Genomic DNA, 15,693 nt, shown 5'->3' on the forward strand with positions numbered 1-15,693 from the left:
TTAAACCCCCAATCGATACTGCTGGCACTGTAAAGCTTTGTGTTGACTGCTAAAAATATATATTCAAGTAAACATCAATAGTAAACTGGTGTCAATAAAATAATTATGCCACTCCGGCAGTGAAAATGAGAACATGGGGAAAACTTAAAAAGAATAGGAATAGCATAACTGTTTGGCATGGATTCAGGAGCTGTATAATTTTATGGTACCTAATGAAATTTACAGTTTTTGAAGGTTAGTAGGAATTTTGACTGTTTACTTTGTAGTGCCTTAATTAGCCAGCTCTTTGGATGCCTAGGAATTCTTCCAGGAATATCTCATTGAATTGAGACATCAGTAATTCAATTGAATTGAGAGAGATCAGAGAAACTTCTTTCCCCAGTCCTTCCAAACTCAGACCGACAAAAACCAAAGAAATCAGGAGAAATCCTAAAAGGAACATTCATCTCCAAAGCACAAACCCACTGAATTGTTCATTTGTATGAGTTTTCTTGGAAGATTCAGGCTGCCATAATGACGGACTACTTTGATAACAGGCAATTAGAAGCAGTGGAAATTAGTTTTTCCCCCTATCACATTGCTTCTATAGAAACACAGCTGAAAATATCCTGACTGGATGTATTATAATTTAGGTCTGCATTTCTAATGCACAGGGTGCTATGAACACAGTCTGGCCCATCATGGCACAACTCATCCTACCACTGAAAGCATTGTTAAGAACTGATGCCTTAAGTGGCAACACTGCTCACCAAGCACTCCACCATCTTGGTTTTCACGCTTCTCACCACTACCATGGGGTAGGAGGTACAGAAGCCTGAAGACTCACACTGTCAGGTTCAGGAACAGCTACTTTCCTACAATCATCAATTTTCTTAATCAGCCTGCACAACTGCAATTCTACATCAGTAATTGAACACCGCTGTACCTCTCATACAACCATAGATTGATCACTAAGCATTATTTTGTTTTTGAACTAATGTCTTGATTACCACAGTCTTTTTTCTTCACTGTCTGGTATGATTTATGCATAATTTATAGTTTCTGTGTCGTCTGAACCTACCAGCCCATGATGCTGCTATAAGATTTCATTGTACTGTACCTCACCATACTTATGACAATAAACTCGACTTTATTTGCATACTTGCATGATGGAGGGAAAAAAGTCATTTCTCATCCTCAAGGGTCTCACTCTCAAGAGACAAAGTTGAGTCCGTGAAACAAGGCATGTAAACAGGGCAGTTGTGGTGTTTCTGTTCAAAGGTAGATCAGGAAGTACCTCTGGCATCACACCTAGATTTACCTGGTCATACTATGTTGCCTCAACCAATGTACAAACTCACAAATGTTATACGTGCTCATATGTGTTTAAAATAAATTTTAATTTCTGCCTTGTATGATTTATTCCATAGTCTGTCAATCAGATGTTGTTAAAAATGCCCATGAACAGTGATACTGGTGTAACAGTATTATAGTTGTTACTGTTATCAACTCTCATTATCAATTATGGACAGTTCAAAGACTTGATCTCATGTTCCCCATATTTCTTTCTTTATTATTACTTTTTATTCTTTCTTTTTTGTATTTGCACACTGGTTGTCCACCTTGCTGGTGTGGTCTTTCATCAATTCTTTTATGGTGATTGGGTTTATTGAGTATGTCCAGATGAAAACGAATCTTGGGGTTGGAGATGGTGACATACGTGTACTTTGATCATAAATTTATCTTCAACTTTCTATTCTTGAATAATTCAGTGAGAAAATGTGTAAGAAAAGACTTGCAGCAAAATGCAACAGGTACTACAAATATTCTACAGGGATTCGTATACTCTACATTATCATTACTAATTCATAATATTGACCCTGTCATTATTAATTTATCACGTTGTTCAGTCTCCTCATAGCATATTTCAACTGAGCCACTTGAGCACATAGATGAAATGAGCAACGTTGTTTTTTTTTACTAATAACTAAAATTAAAACTTGTTCCGCATAAGTAAGACTCGGCTTTAGCTGCAAAGACATAAGCCACATACACAGAAAACTACACAGCTATCAATTCAAAGCGAAAAAAGTACTGAGTGAAAACAGACTCCTACCTTTGTAGCGAGCTGCGAGACAGAACTTGTAGCCTCTTCTGGAAGCAGTGGATCCTTGCTCTGAAACAGATATTTCAACCATGTTACTGCTCACTGAAGGCGGCAATAGGATCTCAATTGAATTAAGCACAAAAACTGAAAATCATTGCAGCCAGATCTTAATAGTTAAAACAATGTTATTGCATCGGAAGAGGAAAAAAACAGCAAATGCATTAAATGGTAGGCATCTAAACTGTGCTAACGTTGCAGGTTGTTTTTGGATATTTTATCTTTATTTCACAGTATTTGGCTAGATAAAATGCTGAAGCAAAAATGTGCAGACTTTAACATTGATCTGCATGCAACCGAAAGACGACCAGCTCAAGATCCTCGAAGATGCGATAGGAAACATAGCAAATGCGTCTTTGAATCGAGTTCAATAAAGTACACTGTTATTGTTAGTATCTATCCCTTTCACTACCAGACATCCTATAGTAATATTGGCACTCTCCGTCCCCTCGGTCAAGTCACAAAGAGCTGCAGCCCGGTGGACTCTTCTGCAGTGGGTTTCTCCCCTGGGGAACACTGGATTGAGAGATCCCACCTCTCTGAGCTGGCAGAGTTCTTCGCATCGAGTGGCATTACGCATTCAACAACTTTCAATTATAAATGTCTTCACCTCATAGACACTACTCATAGGCCATTGCCAACACTGATCCTGATAGCTATGCAAGGCCGGGCTGCACAAAGTTAGCCGGCATTTTCACAGCCGCCTTCTAACGGACTTGCAGTCGGTGCCTTTGGTGTGGGTAGCGCCCATAGTGGAGTACACAGGAAAGAGCTAACGTCCTCCGCATTCCTGAGAAAACGTACCTTCGACACCTCCTGTGGTTTGTCGTCCTCGCAGTAAGAATCCTTTAGTCCTCTGTGCTTAATTTTCCACATTATTGGGCTGATCCGTTGGAGGAGAAGCAGACTGCTGAGTAATGGGGCTCTTGGGCTTTTTTTCCGTTCCCTTTTCCTCTCCTACACACCGGAGGCTACATCGAGTTCAAACTCCCAAAACAAAATACACGAGGACGGGCAGCACCTTCCTGGACTCGGATAGACAGAACCCCGCCAGCCGGGAGCCGGCAGTTCTGCGCTGCTCCCCAGCACCCTGCCTGTCCGTCACGTGATTAACCGATGACAGTGTTTAGGAGGATTAGTTCGACCAATCGCCGCAAGATCAAGGGCGATCTTGCTTCCAGCTTTCAGCCTCCAGGCTCCTGAGGGAGGGTAGGAGTGAAATCAAAGGGGAAATCTGGAAATAGCAGAGTTTCCTCTCTCCCATCCTCTCCTTTCTTTCCGCTGCCTCCCCTTTTCTCACGCCCCCCCCCGCTTTTTACACTCTCCACTCTCTTCTCGTCCCTCCTTTCTCACCTTTCGTCTTTCTCACACTTCCACTAACCATGGGGACTGATTCATCAAATACTGTTAGCAACGGGCATTTTAACAGCCGTTAAAGCGAACTTCTTTTATTATTTTGCCTTTTGTCCTGGTAGCCACGGGGAACTTTTTAATTATTCAAGAATTTGCCAAATTTAAAACGAGATGACCTGCTAAAGTAGAAAAAGCAGTACTCCTTAGCGGTGAACTCGCTCAAAACAAAATATCATTGTTTGGAAATGGCACATTAAAGTTGCAGACGAAAAACACCTGTGACTTTCTTTTGTTTTGTTGGAATCTCCGAAAGAGCAAGAATGTATTGTGCTTGTTAACTTCGACGACCTGTGCTAACCTATCCGATCCTTTTTAATAACGTGCTCAGGCCAGAGTTCCTCCATAACACTTGTTTAGATATCGTGTTCACTGGGGGGAGGGGGGGGAGAATTATAACCGCTGGCGGTGTTGGAGTCTGTAATATAACTAATCTTGATCTTTTCCACAGCAGCCGTTCAGATGATGGGTTGGGTACAGTTAGCAGCTTCAGGATATCCGAACAGGATGAAGATAAGATCAGAGAACCATAGCGACGGATCAGATTATCAGAGTGTACCTGTTTATCCAAAGAATGTAGAGAGTGGAGCTGTATACTGGCTCTCTGAAGACAAATAGATCGCCCAGCAGGTTTGTTTCATCCACAGCCATTTTTGAGAATCAATTATACCCACAGACTAAAAAGAGCAATTGGGCTCAAAACTTTTATGGCACAATAAGTAAATCTGTTTACATTTTAAAAATCGATTATTTTTTTGAAAATCCTATTGTGAAATTGACTCAAGCACTTATTGTTGTTTCACTGCCTAACTCACACAAGAATTGGAATTCAGCTGAAGCAAAATTGAATAACAGTGCCATTATCTTGCCAGTGGTTCTCACAAGCTGTGTTTCAAAGTTAGTACATCTGTCAATTGAACTATTTTCCTGTCAATGTAGTTTCATACTGAATTCAACATTAGCTAAATATAATAACAATTAATTGACTGGAAAATGCTACAGTTCTATTCCTTGCAATGTTGGATAACTAAAATATTTGAACAATATATGTGCATTCCAGAAGAAATAGTGCATGACCTATTATTATCAATAATCTGAAGCATATTCTATTGTGCGAGTAATCTGCATTAGTCGTGAAAAGACGAGTTAGAGTATATGTATTGGATTTGTATTTCTGACGCACCCAGATGAAATATGTTGAAACAGCAGGTTGGAAGTCTATCTTCTTAGAAATTTCAAAAGCTTGTAAGGTTAAGTATATTATAGTTGAGAGGACCGTCGGATCTCTGGACTCCATCTTTTACAGTTCCACAGACCCACTGTTCCTTTCTTCCTAGAAAATTGCTGAAGTCTCCATATGCCCAGCTCTCAGCCAGGCATTCAACACCATTTCTAGCAGCTCCAGCATGATGTCACCTTCAAATTTATCTTCTACTCCAAAGAGAATATACACAATTGGTGCATTTCTGCATTATCCCCACACATACATTCCTTCTAGACAACACTTTCCCGTGCAAACACAAAGAAAAATACAATATATGCCTCCTTTCTTCTCAAAACACAGGCCAGAAATATACTTACTGGGTAAAGAGTGATTTTGAAACAGCAACTGGTACAGTATTTTGCATTTACTGCTCACAATTTGTTTGACTTGACACTGGAAGAGCCAAGGCAGATTTGGTGACCACTTTAAAGAACACTTGAGTTCAACATTCACTGCTGAAGTGACCTCACTGTCAACAGCTTTTCCTACATCCTACTGTGAAGTATATGTAAAACTATGACACAGTGCCTCATCTTTCACCTAAACACATTCCATACATAGCACTGAGTCCAGCAGTTCAGTTAATAATCTACTATTCTCATTTACAGTTGCTGTGCAGAAACAGACAGAAATATGAAAGACAAAACAAAAACACTGAGAAAACTCAGAAGAGAGTATCTGTGGAGTGAAGGAAAAACAGTAAAAAACTTACTGTCAAAGACTTCTCATCAGAGCAACTCTTCGAGTCACTTTTTCTGTTTCAGTTTATCTGACCCATTATCATTTCCTCTTGCCTTTCACCATCATTTTGTCAATACATCTTTCTGCCTTAACCACATCAAAGCATCTCAAGATAATCACAGACCCTATAAAAAGTATTCATCCCCTTGAAAGTTTTCATGTTTTATACCATTGTATCACAATGGATAAAATTTGGCTTTTATTTACATGATTAACAGAAAAAAACTCATGTCAAAGTGAAAACATATCACTACGAAGTGATCTAGACGAATTACAAATATAAAAGATAACATAACTGTTTGCATACATATTTACCCCCCCCCCCATGTCAATATTTAGTAGATGCACCATTGGCAGCAAGTGCAGCCTTAACTCTGTGTGATTAGGTCTCGATCAGCTTTGTACATCTGGACACTGAGATTTTCTGCATTCTTCTTTACAAAACTGCTCAAGATCTCTCAGATTGCATGAAGATCCTGAGTGCAGCCACAAATACTCAGTTGAATTGAGGTCTGACCTCTGACTTGGTCATTCCAGGACATTTACTTTTGTTGTGTTCATTTTACCTTCTACATTCACAAAGTCCTCCAGGGCCTGCTGCAGTGAAACAATCCCACAGTATCATGCAGCGCCACTATGCTTCAGAGTAAGGATGGTATGCTTTTGATGATGTGCGGTCCTTGGCTTATGCCAAACATAGTGATCAGTCCAATGGCCAAAAAACTCAATTTTGGTTCCATAAAGCCTTCTTCCAGCTGACCCAGAATCAACTACATGCCTTCTGGCAAACTCTAGACGAGTTTGTGTGTGTGTGTTTTTTTCAAACAGTGGCTTTCTTTTTGCTACTCTCCAAAATGCTATGACTGGGGAAACACTTGGGCAACAGTTGTTGTATGTGCAGTCTCTCCCATCTCAGCCACTGAAGCTTGTAACTCCTCCACAATTACCTCCCTCACTAATCTTCTTCTTGCACAGCCACTCAGTTTTTGAGGATGGCCTGTCTAGGCATATTTACATCTGTGCCATATTCTTTCCATTGCTTCATGACTAACTGAATTGTTCTCCAAGGGATATTCAGGACTTGGAAAGTTTCTTGTATCCATCTCCTGACTTGTGCTTTTCAATAGTATTTTTTCCAGAGTTGCTTGGAGTGTTCTTTTTTCTTCATGGTGTAGTTTTTTCCAGAATACTACCTCACCAGCAGTTCGACCATCCAGATATGGGTGTATTTTTACTCCAGTCAATAGAACCACCTTGACTGCACATAGGTCTCCAAAACCAGATCTCCATTTTATTCACTATGTAACTTCTAAAACCAATTGGTTGCACCCGTGATGATTTACTGCGTCATATCAAAGGGGGGAATGAATACTTATCCAATCAATAATTTTGTGTTTTATATTTCTAATTAATTTTGATCACTCTGCAGAAATCTGTTTTCACTCTGAGACAAAGTGTCTTTTTCTGTAGAACATTGTCAAAAAAGCCAAATTAAATCCTCTGTGATTCAATGTTGTAAAATGATAAAATATTAAAACTTCTGAGGGGTGGGGTGAATATTTTTATAGGCACTGTATAAATCAAGTACTTGCTAGTTCTGGAGTAGTTTATAGATCAGAGAACATGGAGCAGCACAGCATAAGAACAGGCCATATGGCCCTTGATGTCTGTGCTGGCCATGATGCCAATTTAAACTGACAGGAATTTGCATGTAATTCATAATTCCTCAGTGCTGTGCCTGTTCCTGTGTCTATCTAAATGTCTGTTAAAGTTTGCTAGTTTGTCTGTTTCTACCACATTCGAAGCATCTACCACACTCCATGTAAAAATCTTACCATGCAAATCTCCTTCAAATTTTCATCTTTTTACCTCAAACCTATGCCCTCAATTATTTGACAGTTCAATCGCAAGAAATACTCTCTCTACACCTCTTGAATTTATATACATTCCTATCAGGTCACTTTTTAGGCTCCAATATTCTGGAGAAAACAATTCAGGTAACATCAAGTAAGGCTACAAAGATTGGCAGGCATGGCCAAACTAACGAGCACAGTGGTCTGAAGTGTGTTTACTTTAATATAAGGACTATTACAGATAAAACAGACAATTTAGGGCCTGGATTATTGCATGGGATTTTGTTGTTGCCATCACAGAAACTTGTTTAGATATCTTAGAAGACTGGAAAAGAATACAATGGGATATACAGTAAATTAATTGCAGATATGGGTGAAGAAATGGCAGATAGACTTTAATCTGGCTAAATGTGAGGGATTGCAACTTGATAGGTCAAAAGCAAAGAGACAGTACACTGTTAAATGCAAAATACTTAATAGGGATCTCCGGTCCAAATTCAAAGCTCCCTGAAATTGGCTACACAGGTTGATAGGGTGGTTAAGAAGGCATATGGCATGCTTGCCTTTATTAATCGAAGCATTGAGTTCAAAAGTCAGGAAATTATGTTCTAGGCCACATCTGGAGTATTGCATACTGTTTTGGATGCCCCATTATAGGAAGTATGTTGAGGCTTTGAACAGGGTGCAGAAAAGGTTTACTAGGATGCTGCCTAGATTAGAAGGTATGTTCTATAATGAAAATTTGGATAAACCTGTGTTGTTTTGTTTGGAGCTCCTATGGCTGAGGGGAGATCTGATAGAGGTTTATAAGATTATGAGAGAAGGTAGAATAGACAGGTAATATCATATTCCAAGATTTTAAAAATATTATACCAGCAGTTGTGCATTTAAAGTGAGAGGAGATAATTTTAAAGGAGAAGTGAGGAGCAAGTTTTTACACAGATAGTGGTAAGTGCCTAGATTGTGCTGCCTGGGGAGGTGGTAGAGGCAGAAACATTAGAGCCTTTTAAGAGACATATAGAAAAGTGCAGGACTGGCAGCTCAGTGCTGCATGATTCAGATGTTTCAGACTCAGTAGAAAGAAATTTCAAAAAGCTGGGGACTAACACTAGTGATCAGGGTAAATGTCACCGTGACACTCAGAGAGAACATACTGGAAGACTCCTCTTGTGAGATAATATAGCTAGTGATATATGTACTTTCTTATTCCTGAGCTCAAAGATTGGACTATACTATTCAATCATCTGTTCATTATGTGCCATGTTGTATGACATAGGCGACCATGGTCTTTCCATGACCATGACTGTTTTTGCAATTTTTTTCTCAGAAGTGGTTTGCCATTGCCTTCTTATGGACAGTGTCTTTACAAGAAGGGTGACCCAAGCCATTAATAATACTCTTCAGAGATTTTCTGCCTGGCATCAGTGGTCACATAACCAGGATTTGTGATATGCACCAGCAGTTCATACAACCATCCACTAGCTTCCCATGATCCTGATTGGGGGACTAAGCAGATGCCACATCTTGCCCAAGGGTGACCTACAGGCTAGTAAAGGAAAGGATCACCTTTCACCTCCTTTGGTAGAAAAGAATTTCCACCCCATCACACTATTAGGCCTCCTGTGACAGAGGAACAGGTGTGCAGACAGATTATGGAAATATGTAGAAGTAACAGTGAAGTTCTGGTGGGACTCTCACAATGCCAGAGATGAGATATGGGCAGAATTTTTTTTAGGTACATTTTTGGCAGAGTCTGTGGATAATCAAATCAGGAAAGGAGCCATACTAGACTTTGTGTTAAGAAATAAGCCTGACCAGATGATAAGTGTGAGTTCATTTTTGGAAGAGTGATCATAACTCTAAGTCTAAAGATAGTTGTGTATAAGACTAGAACTTGAAGGAAAGTGGTAAGTTGGGGAATGGCAGATTACAACAGTATTAAAGCTGGGAGAGTGAATTGGGAGCGGCTGTTATTGGATAAATCTTCACCTCACATGTGGGAATCATTTAAAGTTCAGCTGGTAAGAATTCAGAGCTAACATATTCCTACAAGGAAAAAAGAAAAGAATGACAAGAAATGGGAAATTTAGATGATGAAAGATGTTACAAACGTAGTCAACAAGGAAGCATGTGTAAGGTTTAGGTCACTGAAAGCAGATCTAAACTTTGAGGAAAATAAAAGGAAGCAGAAGAAAATTAAACAGGAATCAGGAGGGCTTAAAGGAGACACATAATGTCTTTGATAAGCTGATTCAGATTTATTATCATGTACATCAAAACATAAAGTGAAAAGTATCATCTTTGTTAACAATGAACACACCCAAAGCAGCATTCAAGTTTTCATGATCTGATTATCATACTCAGAATTCACTGCCTGTATCAAACTCAAAGTTAAAGGCAGGGAAAAATTATCAAAGATCATATATGTTACCATATGCTATCTTAAGATCCATTTTCCTGCAGGCATTTACAGCAAAATAAAGAAGTAATATAAAATTTATGAAAAAACTACATAAAAAAGACTGATAATCATCCAATAATCATCCAACAATAGAAACATATTGCATTCTCTGTGCTGTGAAGAACACAATGATTCTAAGTCTTATTCCCTTGGGTCAGTTCAAGCTGCTTCTCATGACCACCAGTAATGTCAGTCAGGTTCCTCAGCTCGAGAATTTGCTGATCACTATTTTCAAGGCTTCAGCAGCATACAGCCCAAGGTTCTTCACAAAAGAATTAATAAATAAGGCACTGGGGTATGTGACCAAAAGATTACCAAAAAGACAGACCAGAGGCAATGTGGTTTAGTTAGCCTAGTAATGATGAATGAATGGGTAATGTAAGGTAGCTAATATTGGAGTTGAAATACCACATGGAAAGATAACTTCTTATAGGAAGGACTTGGATAATTTAGAGAGAGTGCAAAGAAGATTTATCAGTAAGTTGCCTGTACTAGAGGGCATGTCTTATGAAGATAGATTGATTGAGTATCGCTTTTCTCTTTGGAACAAAGGGGGATAAGAAGTGATGGTGATAAAGGTGTATCGGATGATAAGAGGCATAGAGTGGATAGCCAGAGACAATTTCCCATGACGTAAATGACAAATACAGGGGGGGTAGCATTTTAAGGTGACTGGAGGAAAGTACGGGGTGAGGAGAGTCAGAGATAGGTTCTTCACACAGTAAGTGGAGGGTTCATGGACAACCCCAGCTAGGGGTGGGGTTAGAGTCAAATATATTAGAGGCATTTATGAAACTCTTAGATAATCCTCCAATTTTCTATTATCCATGTGTCTATGTAAGACGGAAGGGTTAGATTGATCTTGAAAGATCGGCGTAATATTATGGGCCAAAGGGCCTGTACTGTGCTTTAAAGTGCTATGTTCTATGTTCAATATTGAAATTAAGGACTTTATAATGAATAACAAGCAGATGATTGTCTCCCAGTGCAGAGCTGACCAGAACAGCTGGAAATAGATTGAGTACAGTAATTGCACACATCCCACCAGGACTAGAACTAAGACTTCTATTCACTTGTCTTGCAACTTTTTGTGACCATGGGTCAGGCAGATCACATTATCTTCCAGCAAAATTCTTTGAATCACCATCTGCTTCACTTGGATTGTAGGCTGGAAATGTGGGAATAAGGAGAGACTTCTCACCAAATACGTCATGACTTCCACCTTACATCTGAAGACAGAACACAAATTCCACAGAATGAAATGCATATATTAACTAATGCACACTTTTGTGACATGAATTTCTGTAATGGTGTTGGTTAGTATACCATAAAATGGAACTTCCTACTCAGCAATGCTAGTCCCCTTTTTACTCTGTCATTTACTTGCATCTATAGGACCTGATCTATAAAAGAAGAATTTGTATTCAGTAGCTTAGTTTACCAAAGTTATCTTGAAAAGAATTCCAATCTGAAACACACTATATAAAATCAGTGGCTGCATTATTATATATACCTATTTACCTGCATGTTAATGTAAATATCTAATGAGGCAGCAACTCAATGCATAAAAGCTTGCAGGCATGGTCAAGAAGTTCAGTTGTTCAGGCCAAACATCAGAATGGGGAAGAGATGTGATTTAAGTAACTTTGACCGTGGAATGATTGTTGGTGCCAGATGGGGTGGTTGTATTTAAGGCAGAAATTGATATGTTCTTGATTGGATGTGGCATCAAAGGTTATGGGGAGAAGGCCAGGGAGTGGGGCTGAGTGGGGGGAAGAAAAGATCAACCATGATTGAATGGTGGAGCAGACTCGGTGGCCAAGATGGTCTAATTATGCTCCTATGTCTTTTGGTCATCGTCTAATGAGGTGACCACTGAGTGCAGCTGAATCACAGCTTGAAAGTAAAAGTTAACAACTGATAAACTGACAACAATGAAAGAATACCATTCCTTTTATAACTTACACCATGGAAGAATACAACATAATACATTATAAAACTTGTTGACAGTTGGTTAATTGGAAAATATTCTTTATAGAAGCTGGATAAATTAGCCTTATTAATGCAGAAGAAAATGGAAGCTGAATGGGGTAGAAGGGAATCTGTTGAGATGGGAAAAAAACATTAACAGTAGGATTGCACTTATCAGGAGCGCTGCATAGCCAGGGCCCTCAGCATTGTCAGTAATTCCTTCCATCCATCCAGTAATCTGTTTGACCCCCTTACCATCAGGCAGGAGGCACAGTAGCATTAGGACAAGTACTGTTAGGAGAGGAAATGCTTTTTCCCCCATGCCGTAAGACTACTGAACTCCCTTCCACCATCCAGGTCTTATCAAGTTTGAAACGGCAATAGCATTAAAATGTTTACTTTTTAAACATGTGTTGTGCATCTGCAATGTATGCAGTGTGCTGTGCGACTTGGTTCAGAGAGACGTCGTTTCATTGGGCTGTACAAGTATACTGTTGAATGACAAAAAATTCAACTTGATCTTAATAAAATGGCCACTAAGCGTACTTCAAGCAATAAAGGAAGGAGGGAAAGAAGGTTGAAAGCTGTACAGTAATTGTCCACCAAACCAACAGACAACACTCTGTTGACCCACTCCTTGCTCATAATATTCTTGTTCCTCATTTGAAGTTACGTCAACATATGCTTGAAACATAACCCTCCCACCATGATTGTCTTCTCCCTGTTATTGAAATTCCAGAAAGAAGTAAGTGAAGGAAGGAAGCTGAGAGAGATCAATAGAGGAGAAAGCATACTAGTGTAAAGAGACTTTGAAGGAAATAATAAAGTATGAGCAGATGTGACATGCTTTAATAGCAGCAGCATGATGTGCAATGATGAGCTTCAGTGATCATAGGAAAGTGCTGATAGAATTAGACAAGTAATCAAGATTGGCATTATACAAGGCCATTCAAAGAAATGTATAATTTAGGAGGGTTATTGTTTCTATCCTTGTAAAGGTATTGTATTTCCTCAAGCTATAACCATGTCCGGAAATGATATATATGGTACTGTCCCTTTTGGTTACGTCTGCCCAATTTCACTGGGCAGCAAGCAACTATATCAACCAATGTGGCAACTTTATTTGAGTCAGTGGTTACAAGCCAATGAGCCTGACTTAAGTAGTAGAAAAATAACAGTAAAAGCCCTGAGGAACAATACTAGTCTATACCTGGAAAGGCAATAATCAATCAGTTAGAGTCAGAATTACTTCATTGATGGGAGATCCTGTCTAACTAGTTTAACTGAATTTTCTTGGGAAGGTAGCAGACTGTATTAATGAGATCATAAGACATAGCAGCAGAAATAGGCCATTTGGCCCATCGAGTCTGCTCCCCCATTCAATCATGGCTGATCCTTTTTTTCTCCTCCTCAACCCCAAATCCCGGCCTTCTCCCTGTAACATTTGATGCCATGTCCAATCAAGAACCTATCAATCTCTGCCTTAAGTACTCCCAACGACCTGGCTTCCACAGCTGCATGTGGCAACAAAGTCCACAAATCCACCACTCTCTGGCTAAAGAAATTTCCCTGCATTTCTGTTTTGAACAGACGCCCCTCTATCCTGAGGCTATGCCCTCTTGTACTAGACTCTCCCACCATGGGAAACATCCTTTCCACACCTGCTTTGTCTAGGCCTTTCAACATTGGAAAAATTTCAATGAGATTCCCCCTCATCCTTCTAAATTCCAGCCAGTACAGACCCAGAGCCATCAAAACTTCCTTGTATGATAACCATTTCATTCCAGGAATCATCCTTGCAAACTCCTCTGGACCCTCCCAATGATGAGATGACAAGATGATTCTAAGATGACGAGTCCAAAACTGTTCACAATATTCAAGGTGAGGCCTCACCAGTACCTTATAAAGCCTCAGCATCATGTCCCTGCTCTTGTATTCTAGACCTCTTGAAATGAATGCTAACATTGCATTTGCCTTCCTCACCACCAACTCAACCTGTAAGTTAACCTTTAGAGTGTTCTGCACAAGGACTCCCAAGTCCCTTTGCATCTCAGATTTCTGGTTTTTCTCCCCATTTAGGAAGTAGTCTGCACATTTATTTCTACTACCAAACTGCATGACCATGCATTTTCCAACATTATATTTCATTTGCCACTTCTTGCCCATTCTCCTAATCTGTCCAAGTCCTTCCACATCCTACCTGTTTCCTCAACACTACCTGTACCTCCACCAATCTTTGTATCATTGGCAAACTTGGCAACAAAACCATTTATTCCATCATCTAAATCATTTCTATACAGCATCAAAAGAAATGGTCCCAACTCCAACCCCTGCAGAACATCACTAATCACTGGCAGCAAACCAGACAAGGATCCTTCCAATCAGCCAATACCCTATCCATGTTAGTAATTCTCCTGTAATACCATGGGCTCTTAACTTGGTAAGCAGCCACATGTGTGGCACCTTGTCAAAGGCCTTCTGAAAGTCCAAATATACAACATCCACTACATCCCCTTTATCTACCCTACTTGTAATCTCCTCAAAGAATCCCAACAGGTTCATCAGGAAGGATTTTCCCAGAAGGAAACCATGCTGACTTTGTCCTGTCTTTTCCTGTGTCACCAAGTACTCCATCACCTCATTGTTAATAATTGATTCTAACATATTCCAAACCAGTGGGCAAGTGTGGTTACATGAATGCCAGCAAGGTCTATCACAAGGTTCCACATAAAAGGCCTGTCCAAAAGGTTAGAGCCTATGGATCCAAATAAGGCAGTCAGCAGAGTGTCAGATATGGGAGATCAGGGAGCAGGAGCAGTCCAGTCAAGTGTCGCTGATGACTATATTTGAAAGAAGAATGTCCAGCTGATGACATTTGTAGGAATTAACTCAGTTGGGGTGGTAGTTGGGCACACTGAGGATGATACAGGAGACAGATAGTGACATACATAGGAACTTCAGAAAGCTTACCGTATTCAAAGGATCAGTCAGATAAATGGGTAACCAACAGGAGAGGTAGCCACATCTGATTATCTCTCAAACAAGTATACCAGTTTCATGTACTGTGGATCAAGATTGTCTTTTGGAAGAAAATAGCAGCAACAGTGAGATAAGTAGCACCATAACTGGCTCTTCAATAAATTAGTTTAAGGTAAAATCAAAGAGAGTAAAAATATTAAGAAACTTTATAGTCAGGGCACAGACAGGTGTTTCTATGGCCACAAGCAAGATTTCTAGGTATTATGTTGTCTCTGTGGTGCTAGGTTCAAGGATGTTTCTGAATAGGCACAAAACATTCTGAAAGGCAAAAGTTGTGTCCATATTGTTACCAATCTCACAAGCAGGAAGGGAGATGCCATCCTTCAAAGGGAAATTACTGAGTTAGGTAGTTATAAAACAAGATCTCTAAGGTTGTGTTCTCTGGATTACTCCACTTGCAAAGAGCTAATGAGGCAGGAAATAGAAAGATAGTGCAGCTAAATGAATGGCTATGAAGCTCATGCAGAAGGCATCAGGTACATGGATTACTGGGATCTGTTCCAGGGCAGGAAGGAGCTGTACAAGATGGACTAGCCACACCTGAACTGGAGAGAGAAAAATATGCTGATGGGAGATTCGCTAATGATACTTGGGAGGGATTAAAGAGGAGGGATCCAAAACAATAGCGTACAGATGGGCAAGTTGAAGCACAAAATAAGTCTTAGAGTCATGGAATAGTACAGCACAGAAGCAAGCCCTAGGTGAACAAGTGAAAAGATGGATAAATGAACACAAAGCAAAGCAGAAAATATACTTTGATAAACATTCTCATCCATTACCTGAACTGCATCAGGGAGATAAAGTAAGAGTA

General features: G+C 39.7%; 1 protein-coding gene and 1 long non-coding RNA gene across 4 annotated transcripts in view; one reads left to right on the top strand and one right to left on the bottom strand.

The window, feature by feature from the left end:
- LOC132400726 (testis development-related protein-like) overlaps positions 1-3,234 on the bottom strand; it is a 79,381-nt gene extending 76,147 nt beyond the window's left edge. Inside the window, exons 1-2 of one of the 2 annotated variants that reach the window (XM_059982014.1) lie at positions 2,948-3,234; positions 2,096-2,155 (exon numbers count right to left, since the gene is read on the bottom strand). In XM_059982014.1, the coding sequence (XP_059837997.1) occupies positions 2,096-2,155; positions 2,948-3,019 (132 nt within the window). In that variant the 5' untranslated portion in view covers positions 3,020-3,234. Of the gene's footprint in view, positions 1-2,095; positions 2,156-2,753; positions 2,849-2,947 lie in introns of those variants that run through there. The other variant, XM_059982015.1, reaches the window with a different exon arrangement.
- Positions 3,235-3,279: 45 nt separating this feature from the next.
- LOC132400727 (uncharacterized) overlaps positions 3,280-15,693 on the top strand; it is a 159,524-nt gene continuing 147,110 nt past the window's right edge. For both annotated transcript variants that reach the window (XR_009514346.1, XR_009514345.1), the window contains exons 1-2: positions 3,280-3,352; positions 4,005-4,183. This is a non-coding gene — a long non-coding RNA (uncharacterized LOC132400727). The remainder of the gene's footprint in view (positions 3,353-4,004; positions 4,184-15,693) is intronic.

Source organism: Hypanus sabinus, chromosome 10 (genome assembly GCF_030144855.1).
Source record: "Hypanus sabinus isolate sHypSab1 chromosome 10, sHypSab1.hap1, whole genome shotgun sequence".
NCBI classification, from domain to species: Eukaryota; Metazoa; Chordata; class Chondrichthyes; order Myliobatiformes; family Dasyatidae; genus Hypanus; species Hypanus sabinus.